This window comes from Pipistrellus hanaki (genome assembly GCF_964339955.1).
Source record: "Pipistrellus hanaki genome assembly, chromosome: 3".
NCBI lineage: Eukaryota > Metazoa > Chordata > Mammalia > Chiroptera > Vespertilionidae > Pipistrellus > Pipistrellus hanaki.
The window spans coordinates 114,686,114-114,707,785 of record NC_140505.1 but is presented as its reverse complement, the minus strand read 5'-3'; the positions used below and the strand labels follow the sequence as shown (position 1 = coordinate 114,707,785).

Here is a 21,672-nt window from a genome sequence, read left to right as displayed (position 1 = left end):
TGGTTCTAATTGGTTGGTTTCTATGCCAGTCAACATCTTCGGGCCTATCTTCTGACATGATCATAGAGGTAGGGCTGATCAGCAGCTGCCCCAAGCTGCTGGTTGAGCAGGCTGAACTGCTGACCTGTGGGGGAGAGAGAGGCACTTGGCTGCTGGAGAGGCCCAGAGAGAGAAGCAGGGTCTAATCACCCTACTTCTCTGACTGGGCCTTGCCAGCAGGCTCTGCCACTGCTGATCAGCTCTGCCTCTCTCTGTCTTCAAGAGGTTAGCATTTCAGCCTGCTAGCCTGCTGCATGTTCAGCCTGGTGTTCAGTCAAGCCTTCAATTGTTTTGGATGTTACCACCCTGGCTCTTTATATATATAGATAGATGAACTTAGACTGCTGTGGTTTTGGTATGTTGATATTGAAAGGAGAGAGGGTAAATTGAGTGAAGAAGTGTTCATTTGGCTTATTCCTCATCTCCAGGGGCCTCTCAGTGGAACACTGTATTCTTATAGTATACCAAACAAATATCTGTGTTAATTGGAGTCATTTTTTTCTGGGAGAAAATAAAAATTATTTTTCCCACTGAAACCGGTTTGGCTCAGTGGATAGAGCGACGGCCTTCAGACTGGAAGGTCCCGGGTTCGATTCCGGTCAAGGGCATGTACGTTGGTTGCGGGCACATCCCCAGTAGGGGGTGTGCAGGAGGCAGCTGATCGATGATTCTCTCTCATCGATGTTTCTAACTCTCTATCCCTCTCTCTTCCTCTCTGTAAAAAATCAATAAAATATATTTTTAAAAAAAGCCAAAACTATGTTTTAAAAAAAAATTATTTTTTCTTTTGAGATATAATTGACATAAACTTCTTATTTAAGATATATAAATATGTGTATATTATGAAATGATTAAAAGTTTAGTTAATATACATCATCTTAAACATTTAGACATTTTTTTCTCATGATGAAAACCTTTAAGATCTTCTCCCTTACCAATTTCCAAATATACAACACAGTGTTGTTGGCCATAGTCTCCATGTTGCACATTACATCCCCAAAACTAACTTACCTTATAATTGAAAATATGTACCTTTGGACCACCTTCATCCATATGGACATCTCCATGGACCGCTCCATTTCTAATAGTATATCAAACAAATATCTGTGTTAATTTGAGTCATATTTTAATTTTAATTAATTTCTAACTGTATTTGTATATTTAAGGTAAATAAAAATAATGCCAAATTATGGAATAATGTGGGTCATGCTCTGGAAAATGAAAAGAACTTTGAGAGAGCTTTGAAATACTTTCTACAGGCTACCCATGTTCAGCCAGGTAAGCATTACTAATAAAACTTTTGAATAGCTTATTTTCTTTTTAAAAGCTCAGTTATATGTTAGGAAAATAGAGTTGAGTTTATTTTCAAGCTTTATTTCTAGTGATTTGAATACTACCAGTGTTCAATACTGGCTTATTTTGAATTTGATTAATTGTTAGAAATATGTAAGATATTTAAGGAATTTTTATTATTAAATTTATTAGGATGACATTGGTTAATAAAATTACATAGGTTTCAAGTGTATATTTCTATATCATCTGTATGTTGCATTGTGTGTTTACTATCCAAAGCCAAACCTTCTTCAGTCACAGAATATTTGACACCTTTTAGCCTTTATCACCTCCACTCCCTTCCCTCTGACAACCACTATATTGTTGTCTCTGTCTACGAGCATTTGTTTGTTTGTTTGTTTGTTTGTCATGTTCATGTGTTTCTTTCAGTTTTGTTTTTCTTTTACACATTGGACAGTAATACAACCTTAGAAAAAAATGTTTTGTTGCTCTCAGTTTTATATCTCACATATGAGTGAATTCATATGGGTCTAGGCTTTTTCTGTCTGACTTATTTTGTTTAGCATGACACACTCAAGATTCATTAATGCTGTAGCAAATGGCAAATGATTGAGTAGTATCCCACTATGTATATATACCACATCTTTACCCAATCACTTACTGAAGGACACTGATTATTTCCATGTCTTGGCCATCATGAATAACATTGCAATGAACATTGGGATGTATATAACTTGACAAATAAATGTTTTCAAATTTTTCAGGCAGATACACAAAAGAGGGGTTGTTGGCTCATATAGTAGCTATAGTATTAATTTCTTGAGGAACTTCCATCCTGTTTTCATAGTATCCGTACCAGTTTACATTCCTAGTGAATGAGCTTTCCTTTTTCTCCATAACCTCTCCAACACAGGTATAGAAGGAAAGTACTACATAATAAAGAAAGTACTACATATATGACAAAACCTCAGCTAATATCATACTCAGTGGTGAAAGACAAAATATTTTCTTGTAAGATTAGGAACAAGACAAGGAAATTCATTCTTATCACTGTTATCCAGCATAGTATGTAAGTCCAAGCAGAGCAATCAGGCAAGAGAAAGAAAAGTCATCCAAATTGAGAATGAAGAAATAAAATTGTTGCTTTTTGCAGATAACATGACTATATAGAAAACCCTAAAGACTCCACTAAAAAACTATTAGAAACAATAAACAAATACAGTAAAGCTGCAGGATACAAAATCAATGCATAAAAATCCATTGCATTCCTATATATTACCTATGAAATTTCAGAAAAGGAAAAAAATACAATTCCTTTTGCAATTCCAACAAAAAGAATTAAATGCCTCAGAACAAACTTAACAACAGGTGTGGAGGACCTATATACTGATAACTGGAAGACATTATTTAAAAATATTGAAGAAGGTCCTAACCAGTTTGGCTTAGTGGATAGAGCGTTGGCCTGCGGACTGACAGGTCCCCGGTTCAATTCTGGTCAAGGGCATGTACCTTGGTTGTAGGCATATCCCCAGTAGGAGGTGTGCAGGAGGCAGCTGATCCATGTTTCTAACTCTCCCTCTCCCTTCCTCTCTGCAAAAAATCAATAATATATACATAAAGACACCAAAAAATAGAATTTTTAAAAAACAGTGGGGTTGTTGGTAGAGTGGTAGATGCAAAAGCCTTATAGGAATGAGTTTAGGTGGGAAAATAATTGGAAATTGTTGGTAATGAAAACTCTGAAACAGTGGTGCTAGGCATGGGGTCACAAGACCGTGGTAGGATTTTTTTGTTTGTTTTGTTTTTCATTTTAAGGTGGGAGAGTCAAAGCATGTGTGCAGCTAAATCTATTGAAGCTGGGAAAAGTAATAATTCAAGGTGAGGGAACGAATTACGGGGTCAATGTTCTTGAGTAGATGAGAAGAGATAAATAGGACGTGGTATATAGATTAGGGACTTGATTCAGTTGTGGAACCACTAGTTAAACCTGGTAAAGGGAAGATAGAATATATGGACATGGATATGGGCAGGTGAATAGATGACATGCAGGAAGTTTCTGGAAGGTGCCCTTTGTTGGTATTTTTTCAATGAAATAAAACCATCAGTAGAGAGTGAAGAAGGAGGGGGAAGTGTTAGAAATATAAGAATAGGAAAAGGTGTGAAGCAATTTTCTAGGTAGTGCTTTACAAGCTTCAATGGGCCTAAGAATCACTTGGAGATATTGTTGTGTATGGTGCTTGTTCTGATAAATGAAGGTTTGGAGTAGAACCTGAAGTTCTACATTTCTATTAAGTTTACAGGTGATGCTTAGCCTGTGGATCACACTTTGAGAAACAAAGGTCTAAGAAAGTGTATAGACTAGGAAAATGTGGTATAATTTCAAGCAGCCAAGTTTTTCTACTTGGGTTGGAATACTGAAATTAAAACTAAACCAATTGATGTGGTTGTATGTTTGTCTCCTACTACTTTGCTGCTGCAGTGGTACAGGCATGGAGAATTTGGTTAGCTAGGATTAGGATTTTGTCCTATGTAATTTTAAACAAGAAAGGCATAAGAAGATGGTTATATTGATGGGACACAAAATCTAAGACAGTTAAGAAAGGACGTGAGGGAGGGTGAAATAATGGAGGGAAGATGATAGGTTTATAGACCTGGAAAGTTTTGGTGTCTGGGTAGAATCGAGCTAGAGTATAAATATCTTTCAGTAGGAATGCTGTTCAAGTGTGCAGAACTGCTTTTTAGGATATGTATCAAACGTGACCCACACACACAAAATACCATAATTACTTTCCATTCTGAATGATGACCAAAAAGTCCCCCACGCACACACATTTCTAAAGGTTCTTGGAGGCATAGGGAGTGGCAGGAGGTGAAAATCCTTGGGAGAAAAGACATCAAGGCCACTTAGTAGAAGATTTTGTTCACGTAAATTTGAAATCACTAAGAATTTTTACAACCATGATGATGGAGAGAATGACAAGGAGTCAGGATACCTGACCCAAAGATTGGTGACTGCAACAAGGAGGGATAGTAGACATTACAATTTAGTGATCTGAAATTTAGAGATGATTGATTTTTAAAAGGAGTAGGAATGGTCTGGGGTGGTAAGGCTCAAAGAGGACACCTACCCTTCCTCCTTGCCCAGAGCTGCATGGGATAGAAGAACACGGCACCGCTTGGAAAAGCCACAATGTAAAGTCCCCAAGGCAAAGCCAAGTGTCAGTTAGAGAATGATGACGAGGAACTTTGTAAAAATATAACTGAAGGTCTAGCTACTCAATCGTATCTTCCCTGGCTCTCTGTATAGTTTTGTTTTTCTCAAAACATAGGATGCATATCTCGGATTTCCTCACCTCGGCTTCTTTGAATCTAAATTCTTCACTTCTCCCCTCTTTCCCATCCATCTCATACCTCATCCTACCCATCTTTTACAACCCTTCTTACTTGGCTTCCTTTATAAAAAACAAACAAAAACAACCCTGTATTTTGTTAGAAGCAAATATTGCTTGTCTTTATTTTTTTAATTATTTTCTTTATTGATTAAGGCACATGTGTCAAACACAAGGCCTGCGGGCCAAATCCAGCTCGCCAGGCCTTGCAATGTGGCCCGCACCGCGCTGTCATCACTGCACTCCGCTGTCAGTTTATGACATTGTCAGTTTATGACTGTTCAGTAAACCATTCGGCCCGCGATTTAGGCTGGATTTTAGATTTTGGCCCCTTCTCTGATTGAGTTCGACACCCCTAGATTAAGGTATCACATATTTGCCCTCAACCCCCCATTCCAATCCATTCTCTCCCCATTTATGCCTCCACCCCCCTATTGTCCTTGACCACTTGTTAGGCTCATATGTGTGCACATAAGTCCTTTGGTTGATCTCTCCCTTTTATCCCCACCCTCCCTTTGAGGTCCAACAGTCTGACCCATGGCTCCTTATCTCTGGATCTGTTCTTGTTCATCTGTCTATGTTCACCATTTCCCCTAGATGAGTGAGATCATGTCCTACTGGAAATAAACTTATAAGACTCAAAAATGAGGCAAGCAATAATGGTTATGCTGAAAGGCATATGAACAGTCTGTAATGAGCTTTCTGGGTCATATTGCTTGTCTTTAAAACTTTTTGTAATTTCAGTCTTTCTTGTGATAGTTGTAATTTTCTATTTAGTACGATATCATATTTATTTCTGTTTATTTATAAAAAATATTTATCTATTTAAACTGAGGAACTCCCTTGGGCAGCATGAACATCTTACTCATCTTCATACCATACCCTCTGCATTATCTAGCATGGTCTTATCCACAGTCAATGGTCATAATTGTAGTAGTTTTAATTTCTTACTTAATAAAGTCTCTTAGAGGTTTTGAGTAGCAGAGTTATCTTTGATGTCAGATACAGAGGGGACTTTGAGATTAAAAGATGTTATTTAAGCCCCTTCAGCTTTATCTTTCTCATTTCTAAATCGGGACAGTCATTCTTTCTCATTGCATTGCTGTAAAGACTAAATTAAATAGTGTAACTGAGTGTTTATGAGTATGTTTAATTCTATTTAATGACTAGAATGCTTATTATAGGATGTTGCCAGGTAGAGGCACTGTTTTTAAAATAACTTTTCCTTTCATTGTCAATTATTACTTTTTTGCTGATTTTGAGGTTCTTGCTGAACCTCTCTCCTTTAGTATGACTTCCCTACCATACTCTCAAAATTGCTGTTTCTAATAAGCCATGGACTAAGAAAACAGGTAAACCAGTGTGTTGCAATTTATTATGAAAAAATAGACATAATTAGAAACATTGAATTTGTCATTCAAGGGCTTGTCAGACTAGTCTTTGTTTTCTTGCTATGCTCTTATTAGATTTGACAAATGAAATGACCCATACAGAGGAGAGTCAGAAGTCTTTTTTCGTCCCTATTATATATACTGATATAGAGTTATAATTCTGGAGATAAAATCAAGGCTAGATATAAACCTTTGGAGTAACAAATATAATGTTCAAACCCTAGAACAGTATAGCAGTGCACAGAGTAGGAATCTGTAATATTGTAAAGTTAACTTAAAAAAAAAAAAAAATTAGTCAGAAAGCTTTTCTTGCTTAGCCAGAATGAAAATATAAACTATACAATATACTTGGACCATGGGATATGCATATCATGTTATATGAACAACTGTTTGCCTTTTTTGTTATGTTTTGTTTTGCTTGTTACAATTGTTTAAAAAGATAAAAGTTTTGCAAAGATAAAAGTTTTGCAGTTGGAATTACAGTTTCCATAAACACCTTTACAAGACAAGGATAGATATTTCTCATGAACCACAAAATAATTTTGCCATAAAATAATTTTGTTTTTATCTAAGTCCAAATCTTTGAAATTGTTTATATCAGAAAAGAATCAAGGACCTGTTATTCAACTTGGATGCCATCAAGATGTAAATAAGTGACTTTGAAAAAGTTTTTAGGAGTTTCCATATGTTTATAATTTACCTTTATAAATGCATTGACAGACAAGTTTTGAATAGGAAATACTGGGAAGCAACACAGATGCCTCACCCTCAGTGTGGGAATGCTCAGCTTCATTGTTGGTGGCTGAGGAATCATTAGGCTCTGAGCTGCCTGACACTTGCCATTCTTTCTTTACATTGAATTAAAGACATACTGCTGCTGCTGGCCCGGATAGTGCACTCATAATAGCAAGATTGTTCTTTGAAATTCTATAGCGTTTTAGTCATTTAAATGTTGGAGAATTTTACATCTTGTTTGCTTTTCTTACCTCTTCACAAAAAATAATAAATAAATAAATAAATAAATAAATAAATAAATAAATAAATAAATAAATTTAAGTGTCTTACCAGTAATGCTATTTCCTCCTCTGCAATCCTAAAACTTTGTAACTTATGTCATTTTATTAGCTGTATTGGGTAATCCTTTTGATGCTAAAGTCTATCTAATTGCTATCATTTATTCTTTGAGGAAGTGGGGCTGCTTACTCTAGTGTCTGAAATCTTCATTGATGACAATATCTCCTCTCTATAATTCTGAGATCTGATTCCAGTGGGTAGCCATTTCCTAGTTTTTCATCCAAATAGATAATCTTTTTTTAAGATTAGTTAGAACTAATTTTAGTAACATTTTAAATACTTACACTTTTTTTAATCTAAATTAATTTTTTCAGGTTTTACATATTCTTAGTAGTGCCTGACTACATTTCTGATCTCTACAGTAAATGGCATAAGTTTATCTAATGTTTTAAAAAATTGAGCTATATAGAAGTAAAGACTACCTATTGTGTGCACTTGGTAATGCAGTGAATTTCAACCTTGGCTCTGCATCAAAATTGCCTTTTAACATTTTAAAGACAATTTTGAAGATTCTACCCCTGAAAATTCTATTTGGATAGAGCTGTGTGGGACTAAGATAAAATTTTTAAAAGCAGGATTGGGAATGGTTGGCCTAAGCATTTTTTTTTTTTAACCCCCACCTCCTGAGATCCCATAAGATTCAACAATACATCTAAAAACTGAAATCAACCTCTTTCCCAATCTTGTCCTAGTTCTCTAATCAAACCTGCACTGCATCTGACCATTTTGGTGCAGTGCACACAGTTGACAGCCTGAAACATAATGTAATAAGATTTTAGGACTGTTACTCTCCTCCTAGGGGAATGCCTAAGGTATATATGTTGGCCCCTATGTGTCCTGGGAGGTGCAGGCAGAGACCTATTCCACAATTGCAAAATCATCAGTGTCACAGGCAAGTAGTAATCACAATTTGAAACCTTGTCATGTCTGTCAGAGATTCATGTTGGCTAAAATTTGTCTGATTTAAGATCTCCTCCCTTCTTTCTGTCTTTATTCCAGACCTCTGAAATATTTACTGGGAAATGTATCTGAAACTCTCATATCTTTTATTATATTCGCACGTTTTTCTACTGAATAAATTAGCTGAGGATTTAATTTTCTGCATCAGAAAATTAGGCAATTTTCTGACATTCTGATATTTAAAACTTTCCAAAAGTTTTAAATAAATTAATAGGAATTTATCATCAGTTAAGAGAGATCGGCTGCTGCATATTAAGTAGTAGTATATAATACTTGCGTTCCAACCACATTTCACAAACATTTTAGAAAATAAAGTCACAAAGTGTTTTCTTATCTCTTTGCCCCTGTCCCACCATGGCATATTTGTTAGTTACAACACTGAAAATAATTCTAGGGATTATGATTATTCTTTTTACTTGTATATCCTTTGTACTTTTACAGTTAGTTGAGCCACACTTTTTGAGTAAATACCAAAGCTCTGAGCTTAAGAAATTGAAGCAAGCCTTAGTATGGTATATTAAAACACAGTGAACAAAAGTGATGTACATTTCTTCATTGCCTATTTTTCTTTCTTCTCATGTCTTAATCCATCAAGGGTGCATTCAGATAGTTTTTTCATGTTATATGTGTATTTTCTGTCTTTACAGACTTTATTTTAAAATATATATATTTTATTGATTTTTTACAGAGAGGAAGAGAGAGGGATAGAGAGTTAGAAACATCCATCAGCTGCCTCTTGCACAGCCTCTACTGGGGATGTGCCCACAACCAAGGTACATGGCCTTGACCGGAATCAAACCTGGGACCTTTCAGTCTGGCTCTCTATCCACTGAGCCAAACCGGTTTTGGCTACAGTACTTTATTTAATAGTTTGCTAGTATAGCATTGATCATAAATTATAAAAGTTGTATTATAAGAACTTTGAGGAGGAATGCCTGCTTTTGCATTTTTTGCTATTGTTTTTGTTGCAAGAAATATGTCCTCTTAGTAGTTTACATTGAATTCTATTTCACATATTTGTCAACAAATAATTTCTTTAAAATTTTAGATGATATTGGTGCCCACATGAATGTAGGAAGAACTTACAAAAATTTAAATAGAACCAAAGAAGCTGAAGAATCTTACATGACAGCCAAGTCACTGATGCCTCAAGTAAGTTATCATCATTTATTCCTGTTGTGCCATGTCTATTAAATATCCATATTGAATAAAATTATCTAGATGGAAAATCCTTGTCTTTCCTTCAATTTATTGATATAAAAGTAAGGTGTCCAATGAACCATCTATTTAGTATAGTACATAAGTATAATAAAGGAATACATTTTTCTAGCTCAATTAAAAAATTTTTTTGTATAGTCTATAAAAACTAAATTCATAGTTAATGAATTTTTGATATTTTTATTACAAGTTATCAATGAGTTAAATTACTTTGGATGAAGAGAATTGTATGTATGTACACTAAGCACTAAATTTATCATTAGTCCTACCAAAAAAATAAATGAATAAAACAAAATGAATATATCTCTTGCTATATTGTGTCCATCAGTTGTTATGATACAAGATTCTCTCGATATTTTGGAAAATCTGATCTTGCCCTTGACCTAACTATGCATCATCAGAAAGGTTGGTTTACTCTGGCTACAGTTTTCTTGAGTGTAGTATGTATTAATACTATATTAATAATAGTAGTAATATTAAAATGAATGGTTTGATAAATGTTTTATCAATAAGAACAAATTAGACCACATGATACTTAAGAAATAATTTCTAAGATTCTAAAGTTAAATTGTGTTCAGTGTGGATTTTTATCAGATACAATTTATTCTGTTCATTGAAAATTTGGGTCTATAAATTATTTATGATAATGTTTATTTAACCTGAATAATCAATTGATAAGATGATTTTATTTCTTGCCGAAACCGGTTTGGCTCAGTGGTAGAGCATCGGTCTGCAGACTAAAAGGTCCCAGGTTCGATTCTGGTCAAGGGCATGTACCTTGGTTGCGGGCATATCCCCAGTAGGGGGTGTGCAAGAGGCAGCTGGTTGATGTTTCTCTCATCGACGTTTCTAGCTCTCTATCTCTCTCCCTTCCTCTCTGTAAAAAATCAATAAAAATATATATATACTTAAAAAAAAAAAAAAAAGATGATTTTATTTCCTAACTCCACCAGACAAGTGAGGTTTTAGTAAAACTATGAAATACAATTAACGACCTTATTATCACAACCAGTAAATAAATATTTTGCTGAAAACGTGAAAGTTGACATGGTTTCACTAGACAGAAAAGAGCCCTGAGTTCTATTTCTAGTCTGACATAAACATACTGATACCTTAACCTGTAAAAGTCCTGATTTGTATGACTTCATTTGAATGACTTCATTCTGGCATGAATGAAAAAAATGTATTCTTTAGTGCAAGAAATTATTATTTTATATGCTCTGACTATATATATAATAGCATTGTCTTTTTATATTCTCTGTACATTTTAAATAAGGTACTAAGCCTACTTACTTTTTTACTTTTATATGGTAATGAAATATCAATTTATGGAAATGCCTTTTCTTTTGAACAGATTATTCCTGGTAAAAAATATGCAGCCAGAATTGCCCCTAACCACCTCAATGTTTATATTAATCTGGCCAATCTGATCCGAGCAGATGAGTCTCGGCTAGAAGAAGCTGATCAGCTGTATCGACAAGCAATAAGCATGAGACCCGACTTCAAACAGGCTTACATTAGCAGGTATATTAGGTCATTTAAGCTATTGTTATAGAAGATTGAAGCTGCATCTATCTGCATGTTACATTTTTACTATTTTGACTAAATTAGCTTTTCCCCCTCCACAATCTTAGCTGCAATTAACATAGAAACAATCTATTTTGGACTTGCAATCAAATTAAATTGATTTGAAATTGGCAGGGGAGTCCATAACTTATATTAGCAAACTTTAGGTTTTATATGAAAGAAGCTCCTTAGTTTCATTTGTTTCTTATCACCAAATTTATTTTATGTAAAACACCTAAAACTTACATTTTATAATTAATACTTTTAATATCTAACTCTCAGAAGCTTTCTTAAATAAATGCTGAGAGTTGACTGGTTATTAATGCCTTTACCATAAAGAAACTTTTTAGTTGTCATTAAAAATAAGTTTTTGGTATCATATGTTAGAACTTGATATATTTTCCCATATAAGTGTAATTGTTTGTATTATACTTGAGGAAAGTAGTGTGCTAAACTTTGTTTTTTAGCCTGGTCCAAATACCTAGTCATAATTTATAGCATTGTTTCTCTAGGGAAAATGCATTCAGAATTTAATAAGTTTTTTATCTCGAGATTATTTGGGAGCCATCTTCTTTCAGCCTTATCCAGCGCTTTTTGAAATTCTCTAGGTTTAGTGGGGTTGTATCTAAATCTTTCTTGTGTTAATACATAAAGAATTATTTAACAGTCTCTTCATAAAAAGATAACATTTTAGACAAATACTCATCTAAAATTTCCCTAATCAAGAATATTAATAGGAAAAAAATGTTGTAAAAAAAAAAAAAAGCAAGACTGATAACAAAAAAATAATCTTATTCCAAGCATTTCAATAACTTTTTGTATATGTACTTACTATACTATAAATAGTAGGTTTGTATGAAATGATTAAAAGTCCAAAGATAAAAAGGTTTCTTTTTTTCCCCTTTTGTCTATGAAGTTGCTGTTTGTTTGTTTGTTTGTTTGTTTATTTTTGCCTGTTTGATGTATGTGTGAAACAATGTTGTCCAATAATAAATGGGTATATTATTTTTGCTGAGTTGTTCTAACAACAACAACAACAAAAAAGAATACTAATAGTCATTCATTTGATTTAATTCCTGTGCTGATACTTTAGGAAAGAATATTATCACAAAAGTCCTCTTATATCATTGCTTAAATTTATTTGCATATATGTACTTAATCAAAATGATGCTTTAAACTCTCTAACAGGAAATAGAACCATATTAGAAAGATATATAAAATAGTTTTCAAATTGTGGTCCTCAATTTCAGCAATGATTTTCAAAGATATTTGCAGGTGGCACCAGCACCCCTTCCACATCACCTTTTTTAATTTTTTATCCACGCCCCAATGAGTGATCATTTTATAAGAATACACTGGCTCAGGCCTGTGTGGAGTGTCATCCCCTATTCCAAAAGGTGCATGTTTGATATCCTGGTCGGGATAGCCGATCCATGTTTCTCTCCTCCCCCTTCCCCTTTCCTCTCTAAAAAAAAATATCAATAAAATAAAAATATTTAAAGAATGCATAGAAGATAAGAAGGCTTAAAATTTTTCTAATGTTCTATTTTTTGTATAGTAAAAACATATATTAAAATGCCCCATCACTACGTTTTTCTTTTCTTTCTTAAAATGCTATCACCTCCTTTTCTGACAAATTCTCTCCCACTCTGATAGCTATTATTTTTCTAAGTACTCTAGTCTGCTTCCTTTCAAGTTATATTCAAAGTATATACTTTTCTGTGAATACCTCCCCACATCTTAACCTCTCTAAAGTCAGGCATGCTTATTTTTAAGTAATATTTGAAAACATATCAACTCATATTTGCCAAGCCTAAGACTTCATGTTTGAGGACAATTTCTGGTAGGTTTTTTTTCCCCTGTTATTATTATTATTATTATTAAACTTATTGGGGTAATATTGGTTAATAATATTATGTAATTTTCAGGTATACAAGATTATAATTTAACATCTGTATACTCTAGTTTCCTTCCATCCTTATATATTTAACCCCTTTACCCATTTCACCCTTCCCCCAACCAACCTCTTCTCCTGCTAGCAACCACCATTCTGTTGTCTGTATCTGAGTTTTTTTTCTCTTTTGTTATTTGTTTATTGCTTTTTGTTTTAATTCCATGTATGAGTGAAATTATACTTATTTTATTTAACATAATACTTTCAAGATTCATCCGTGTTATCACAAATGCAATATTGTTACTTTTTATGGATGAGTAATATAGATTGTTTCCATGTCTTAGCTATTGTAAATAGAAATATAGATATCTTTATGATAAGTTTTTTTTAATATATTTTTCAGGTAAATATCCAGAAGAGCATTTCCTGGATTATATAGTTCTAGTCTTAATTTTTTGAGAAACTTCCATACTGTTTTCTATATGGCTGCACTAACTTATATTCCCACAAACAGTGTATAAGCTTTCCCTTATCTTCACCTCTCTAACTCTTGTTATTTCTTGTCTTTTTATAATAGCCACTACAGGCCTGGTGCACGAAATTTGTGCATGGGGGTGAAGGGTGTCCCTCAGCCCATCCTGCACCCTCTCCAATCTAGGACCCCTCGAGGGATGTCGATCAGGCCTAAACGGGCAGTTGGACAACCCTCTCATAATCCAGGACTGCTGGCTCCCAACTACCCGCCTGCCTACCTTCCTGATTGCCCCTAACCACTTCTGCTTGCCAGCCTGATTGATGCCTAACTGCTCCGCTATCAGCCTGTTTGCCCCTAACTACCCTCCCCTGCAGGCTTGGTCCCAACTAACTGCCTTCCCCTGCAGGCCTGGGTCCCCCCCAACTGCCCTTTCCTGCAGGTCCGGTCACCCCCAACTTTCCTCCTCTGCTGGCCTAGTCACCCCTAACTGCCCTCTCCTGCAGGCTTGATCGCCTACAGCTGCCCTTCCTTGTAGGCCTGGTCCCTCCCAACTACCCTCCCCTGCTGGCCATCTTGTGGTGGCCATTTTATGTCCACATGAGGGCAGTCATCTTTGACCACATGGGGCAGCCATCTTGTGTGTTGGAGTGATGGTCAATTTGCATATTATTCTTTTATTAGATTGGATTAGATAGGATAGAGCCTGGTGCACGGGTGAGGACTGGCCTGTTTGCCCTGAAGGGTGTCCTGGATCAGTGTGGGGGTCCCCTTGGGGTGTTGGGCAGCCTGGGTGAGGGGCCTGGTTTTCAGGCCGGCCACATACCCCTGGTGACCAAGTGGAGACCCTGGTATCTGGGATTTGTTTATCTTCTATAATTGAAGCTTTGTAGCCTTGAGTGGGGTCTGTGGCTGCAGCCATTTTTGTTGGGATTTACTTATTTTCTATGATTGAAACTTCGTAGTCTGGAGTGAAGGCCTGGGCCAGCCAGGGCAGGCAGAAAGCTTGGCTTCCTCCGTTGCTGGATAAACCCAAGCCTCCCTCCTGCTCTCTGGCCGCAGTCGATTTTGTTGGGTTTATTTGCATATTTGCTCCTGATTGGCTAATGGGCGTGGCTTATGGTCATGGCTTGTGGATATAGCGGAGATATGGTCAATTTGCAAATTACTCTTTTATTAGATAGGATAGAGGCCTGGTGCATAGGTGGGGGCCAGCTGGTTTGCCCTGAAGGGTGTCCCAGATCAGGATGGGGTTTCCTTGTGGCCTGGGTGAAGAGTCTATGGTGATTTGCAGGCTGGCCACACACCCTGGCAACCCAAGCGGAGGCCCTATTATCTAGGATTTATTTATCTTCTATAATTGAAACTTTGTAGCCTGGAGTGGAGGTCTGGGCCAGCCAGGGCAGGTGGAAAGCTTGGCTTCTTCCATCTCCAGTAGCAACTCAAGCCTCCTGGTCTCTCCAGCTCTGTGGCTGCCATCATTTTTGGAGGGATTTATTTATCTTCTGTAATTGAAACTTTGTATTATTGATTGGATGCCTGGGCCAGGCAAGGGTATGCCGCCCAGGCCTCCATTGCCGGGGAAACCCAATTCTCCCTCCTGCTCCCATGGCTGCAGCCATCTTGGTTGGGTTTATTTGCATACTTGCTCCTGATTGGCTGATGGGCATGGCTTGTGGATGTAGCAGAGGTACAGTCAATTTGCATATTACTCTTTTATTAGATAGGATTCTAACAGGTGTTGAGGTGGTAATCTCAATGGGTTTTGATTTGCCTTTCCCTAATAACTAGTGATGTTGAATAGCTTTTCATACATCTGTTTGCCATATGGGTAGCTAGTTCATTTATTAATAGGATGGTTTTCTGTTAAGTTGTGTGAGTTCTTTGTATATATTGGATATTAACTCCTTTTGGAGATATTGTTTGCAAATATCTTCTCCCATTCAGTTCATTGCCTTTTTTTTTTTTTTTTTGGTAGATTTTTTGTTTTCTTTTGCTATGCAAAAGTTTTTTAGTTTGTGGTAGATCTGTTCCTTTATTTTTGCTTTTACTTTCCTTAAGGTTAGGGTCTAGTTCACAAACTTTTTGACATTAAGGTTTATAAGTTTAGCGCCTATAGTTTCTTCTATTTATTTTATTATTTCAGGGCTTACATTCCAGTCTTCATCCATTTTGAGTCAGTTTTTGTTTGTGATGTAAGATAGTAATCTAGTTTCATTCTTTTGCATATGGCTCTCCAATTCTCTCAACACCATTTATTGAAGAGACTTTCCTTTCTCCATTGTATATTCTTGGCTCCTTTTTTGAAAATTAGTTATCCATATATATGTGGTTTATTTTTGGACTGTCAATTCCATTTCTGCCAGCACCGTATACTGTTTTTTATTACTGTGACTTTGTAGTATAGTTTTAAGTCAGAGAGTGTGATACCTCTGGCTTTGTTCTTTTTTCTCAGTATTGCTTTGGCCAGGTGATTATTTTGAATGAAAACTTTAAGAACCTCAGTTAAAAGGAAAAAAGAAAGCTGTGAATATATGGAAAAGCTTAAAATTTGTGAAAAATAGTATCTATAAACTGACCTGGCAATGTTGTAACTAAAGCTTGTGCTTGATTTTTCCACAGAGGAGAATTGCTTTTAAAAATGAATAAACCTTTCAAAGCAAAAGAAGCATATCTTAAAGCACTGGAGTTGGACAGAAATAATGCAGATCTTTGGTATAACTTGGCGATTGTTCAGATTGAACTTAAAGAACCAAATGAAGCTCTTAAAAACTTTAATCGTGCTTTAGAACTAAATCCAAAACATAAGCTAGCATTATTCAATTCTGGTATATTAATGCAAGAATCAGGTATGTTTTCTCAAAATATTTCTACATTTAAACACATTGAAATTAGAAATATAATACAACCTTAATTTAAAATATATTACCTATAGCAAAAATGTTATGCATGGATAGTTTGTATCAAAACTGTATAAATGATTTATAAGTAGAATTTTTAACATACTTAAATAAACTTCTCAAGGAATATACACTTACATATATGACAATTCTAATTGTTCTTCTGATATATGTTAAGACTGAGTTTTTAAGCAATCTCTTGAGCAATGCCTTATTAATCCTGTCATTTTATACAGTAAAATACAATCTCATATTTCTCAAATATAGGCAGTCCTCAGGTTACATCACCATCTCCCATTTATTTATTAAAAAAAAAAAAAAAAAGTTCCGTTATTTTGACATATGTACATATGTGCTTTATGTTTTTATATATTATTTATTCACCACAATTAAAGGTCAGGAATTCTTATCTTTCTTTTAATTTTTTTTACTGTTTCACTTTATTACTGCTGTGTATGTGCTCTATGCGAGTGACGTGGGTGCTTATGTAGGTGGTTTCTGACTTACGGCCGAAAAGCGCGTTACTTCGCGCCATAGGAATGGATCTCCGACATAACTGAACACCTACTGTAATCTGAATTTGTAAAATTTTTTACATAATCATTTCTAGGAAGATAATAGCATTGTATGTTTTAGAAAAAGATATTCTATCTTCTCTTGATTTATGTTTTTTAATCCAGTTTTACTGTTTTCTGAGATATTATTGTAATTTCCTACAATTTCTACGATTTAGCAAAAGTTATGAATTATAATGAATCAGGATTTTTTATATATGGGGATTTTAGTACTAAGAAAGCTGTGTATGGTTTATAATCTATATTTGGAAAATATAGTTACAGTTTTAAGTTAATTTTTTTTAAAACTTTTGCAAAAAAAATGAATGGATCATAAAATCATATTATTTTAGAGCAAGAGGACCTACAAGTTTACTTTTACCAATCTTCTATTTAGTGGATTAGAGAGTGAGGACCAAATAGATATAATAACTATCCCAACTTTATGTAGCCTGTAGTAATTAGCCCAAGATAGAAACTTAAGACTACTGATTTATTTTCAAGGTTTTTTATTTTATTTATTTACTATATTGTCAAATAAAAGAATAGATGAGGGCTTTAGCCTGGTATTCAAAAAAGTTTAAATTCAGAGAAGAGCTAATATTTCTGTGAAGTTAGCTAACTTTAGCAATCATGAAAGGGCCCATTATCCAACACAGATTGTGCCTTAAGGTTTATAGTTGTAGAACTTGAATTCATTTATATTTATGTACAATAAAGTTATCTCAATAAATGTTTGTTTACTAAGTCCAAATATGTATTTATAAACTTTATACTTAATGGTATATTTTTACCTTTGAATCGTCCTAAAAAATTTGAAGTAACATACAAGTCTTAATAAGATAGAAACATTATCTTACCCAATAATAGTTAAGGTTTACTAAGCATTTTTACATATATCTCATGTAATTCTAAGAAAATTCATAAGTTAACTCAGAGAAGTTCAATAACTTACTTGTTCAGTGTATAAAGTTACAATGTTAGCAGAATCAAGATTGAATGCATGTCTCTTGGCAAATCTCATGCCTCTTTCTTTTCATTCTCTATTCTTTCTCTGCTACTCACAGTTAGCTTCTAAACTGTAAGGAGATATTTTCTAGCATTTCATTTCAAGCACACTCTCTTTCCTATGAAGACTAAGATTTTCCTTTTTGCTTTTGATTTAGGTACAGAAATCAGTTGTTTCGATGCTCTCTTTTTGTAATCTAACTAGATAAAATATGAAAGTGTCTTTTTTCCTCAGGCTTAATTTGTTTGCTAACAACATAATGTTTTTCTTTTTTTAAAAAAATTATTCATAGGTGAGGTTAAGCTCAGACCTGAAGCTAGAAAACGACTTCTAAGTTATATAAATGAAGAGCCACAAGATGCTAATGGTTATTTCAATCTGGGAATGCTTGCCATGGACGACAAAAAGGACTCTGAAGCAGAGATGTGGATGAAGAAAGCCATAAAATTACAAGCTGACTTCAGAAGTGCTTTGTTTAATCTGGCTCTGCTGTATTCTCAGACTGCAAAGGAATTACTGGCTTTGCCAGTTTTAGAAGAGTTACTCAAATACTATCCTGATCATATTAAGGGTCTCATTTTAAAGGGAGACATTCTAATGAATCAAAAGAAAGATATACTTGGAGCAAAAAAATGTTTCGAAAAGATTTTGGAGATGGATCCAAGCAATGTGCAAGGAAAGCACAATCTTTGTGTTGTTTATTTTGAGGAGAAAGACTTATTAAAAGCTGAAAAATGCCTGCTTGAAACATTGGCATTAGCACCACATGAAGAATATATCCAGCGCCATTTGAATATAGTCAGGGATAAAATTTCCGCATCTAGTTTAATAGAACAGCCAATATTTCCAGTTAGTAAGACTTCAGGAAATAAAATTCCAACCGAAAATGCAAGAGAAATAAGAAGTGAACCCCAACTCACACAGGTAATAAAAACAAGTGATAATAAAAGTTCATCTAAAACCAACAAGCAATTAGGAAAAGATACAGACAGTGAGACCCCTCACAAAACAACAAAAGAAATAAAAGAAATTGAGAAGAAAAGAGTTGCTGCTTTAAAAAGATTAGAAGAGATTGAACGTATTTTAAATGGAGAATAGCATTACATTTTATTATGTGACAATGGTTTCAAAGAACTAAAGTCTATATCAATTGATTGCTTCTGGCAACTTTGAAAAATAGAAAAGATTCATAACAGTCTATCATGAGCTGCCTATATGTAGGATCAAAATAAGATTTTTATTAAACACCTAACTTACAACAGGTTATGTATTCTAAGATATTACATAGTTTTCTGCGTTTTGGTGAATATAGCCGAAATATTAAATACAGGTGGCTAATTTGTACCTTTTATTATAGAAGGAAGATTCTTCCAGCAGAATTTAACTGACTGCTCTCAAAAAGTCTTGAGGCCTGAATGGTAATCCCTTGGGGGTAAAACCAACATTTGCTGTTTCATTCTGTGAATTTCGTTTATTACTGACTTCATTTTTCCTTCACCTGTGGAAATTTGGCTATGAATTGAAAACACTTATTGAACACTTATTTTTTCTTTAGTGACTTTCTGTTTAACCAAGGGACTTTGCCTATAAAAGAATACTGGCTTTATGCATATTCTTTTATTGATTTTTAGAAGGAATGCTAGATGAAACACTTTAAAATAAGTCATGACATGTGAGGTTAAGAATGTATTTTTATAATTGTGTGCTATCCTTCACTCTAAAATGCAAATTTCAATCAGGTAAAGTTTTAAATATATATATGTACATATAATACATTTTTAATGGTGCTCATATATACTGTATTTTTATTTTCTTAACATACTGAGAATTTCACAACATGAACCACATAATCATGATTATCTTTGACTTATATTCCCCAAACTATTCATATTTCTTAGGGTCATAGTCATATTAAGAAGTCTCAAAAACTATAACTTTATTGATTTAAAACACGGTAAGTTTCTCTTTCATCTTAAGATGTATTATGTCTCTAGTGTTATTTGAATTTGAATTTTGTTTCCAAAAACAATGTGATGTTTATTTTTAAACACTAAGTTCTTAATGTCGTGTTATGGTGTATATTTTTATTAAATATTTATTTTGACTACTGAGCTTTCATAAAATTTTAAAGCTGTTTTGATTCTATTAAGTATGGAAAACAAGTTGCTATATTTCATTTGCCTATATGTGCGTGTATTACAGTTTAACCAAAATTCCATCATTTTGGCCTGCTGTCCAGCTCTAAAAGATAATTAGTAATTGAATTAATAAATTGATCATTGGTTTTAGCATATTGAATCTGAAAACTGTTAAAAGAGTAAATACAAATCAAATTTATTAATTTAAATCTAATATTTTTCTTGACTTAACTGCATTTCAAGTGAATTTCATAATACTTAATAAAGTTGATGTTCACTTAAAATGTTAAAGCTAACATCCTGGGACAGTAGCAAATTCTAATTATAAAGTAAAAAGCTAAATTTTGTTTTTGTCTTTCTTTTTTTTTTTTTTTGAGTTAACTAATTTCTAATTGTGTATTGTTTCAAAAAACATATCCCTGTAACTTTTTAAAAGAAATGTTTTATAAATAGGTCACAAAAAATATGGTTTGCATTAAGGACACACTTGTGCAAGGTTCCCTGAGGCTCTCTCCTGGATTACTTTTTAGGCAATGTAAAGCAAGCACTGACAGTAATGGTAGTGATTTTTGATGCAGGAGATTCTGTTATTCATTAAATACCTAATTTCAGTTCTTAAATTATGGCTTTGTGACTCCAGATATACAGTATAGTGAGAATACCTCATATGCTATGACTTGAAAAATGAAATCTGTATTATTCTTTACATATATCTTGAAACAAGACTTCTGGGTATGATCTCCTTAGGTACAGTAGCAAGTGAGTATAGTTTAGAAAAGTAGAAGGAAATCTTTCATGACAGCAGACTATAATAAAAGCTTTGAGCAATATTTTATTAAAGTTATATAACATTCAGAAGATAAAAGATATATTAATATTATCAAATGATTTTTGTAGAAAAAAGAATTTCCTCTTTACTAACTCTTAGAAGAGTGCCTACCATGTAGGAAGTGCTCATATATTTGAATTTTAAATAATTTATTTAAATCAGATTCAACCTGAAATTTGTAATTTTTACAAATCAATGTTTTGCAACCCTCACTTTATATTTCAATAATCTATAGGGCTCTTAATATGAACCAACCCACAACAGTTAAAACTGAATTTTTTAGGGTTGGAGTTATTAAGTTTTTCTAAAAGTTCCCGAAGTTATGCTAATTTGTGGTTAGAGTTAAAGAACACTGATCTAACTTAATTTTTTAAAAAACCCTGCTATCTCTCCTGTATTAACTTTTTAAGTAATATAACCCAATTAAGCTTTTTAAATATATTTTTATTGATTTCAGAAAGGGAGAGAGAGAAACATCAATGATAAGAGGGAATCATTGATCTGCTGCTCCTGCACGCCCCCAACTGGGAATCAAGTCCTCAATTCCCTGACTGGGAATTGAACCACAATCTTCTGGTTTATGGGTTGAGGCTCAACCATTGAGCCATGCTGACCATGCTCTCCAATTAAGTTTTGATTTTTTAAATTCCTTTAAGAAATATGCTCTTCTGATAACCAGTACAGTATGTCTTCACATAATGTCATCAATAGCTTCTTGGAAACTGCTACACTCAGTGAAACATATGATGAAACCAGTTTGCAGCAGGCTAATTGATATAAATAACAGTTACTTTTCTACAGCATATTTCCGGTCATAAAAACCTCATGAAACTTCTAAATAAAGACCCAAAACACTTCTGATAATAAACATTGAAATAAATGTGTGTTATACATAATTTATACATACTGTGTTTCCCCAAAAATAAGACATCCTCCGAAAATAAGA

General features: G+C 34.1%; 1 protein-coding gene across 2 annotated transcripts in view; it reads left to right on the top strand.

The window, feature by feature from the left end:
* Positions 1-20,268, top strand: part of TMTC3 (transmembrane O-mannosyltransferase targeting cadherins 3) — a 61,873-nt gene extending 41,605 nt beyond the window's left edge. The window contains exons 10-15 of one of the 2 annotated variants that reach the window (XM_084876940.1): positions 1,206-1,317; positions 9,195-9,298; positions 10,719-10,888; positions 15,919-16,145; positions 18,052-18,683; positions 19,117-20,268. In XM_084876940.1, coding sequence (XP_084733066.1) covers positions 1,206-1,317; positions 9,195-9,298; positions 10,719-10,888; positions 15,919-16,145; positions 18,052-18,683; positions 19,117-19,143 — 1,272 coding nt within the window. In that variant the 3' untranslated portion in view covers positions 19,144-20,268. Of the gene's footprint in view, positions 1-1,205; positions 1,318-9,194; positions 9,299-10,718; positions 10,889-15,918; positions 16,146-18,051 lie in introns of both variants that reach the window. The other variant, XM_084876939.1, reaches the window with a different exon arrangement.
* Positions 20,269-21,672: the final 1,404 nt, after the last annotated feature.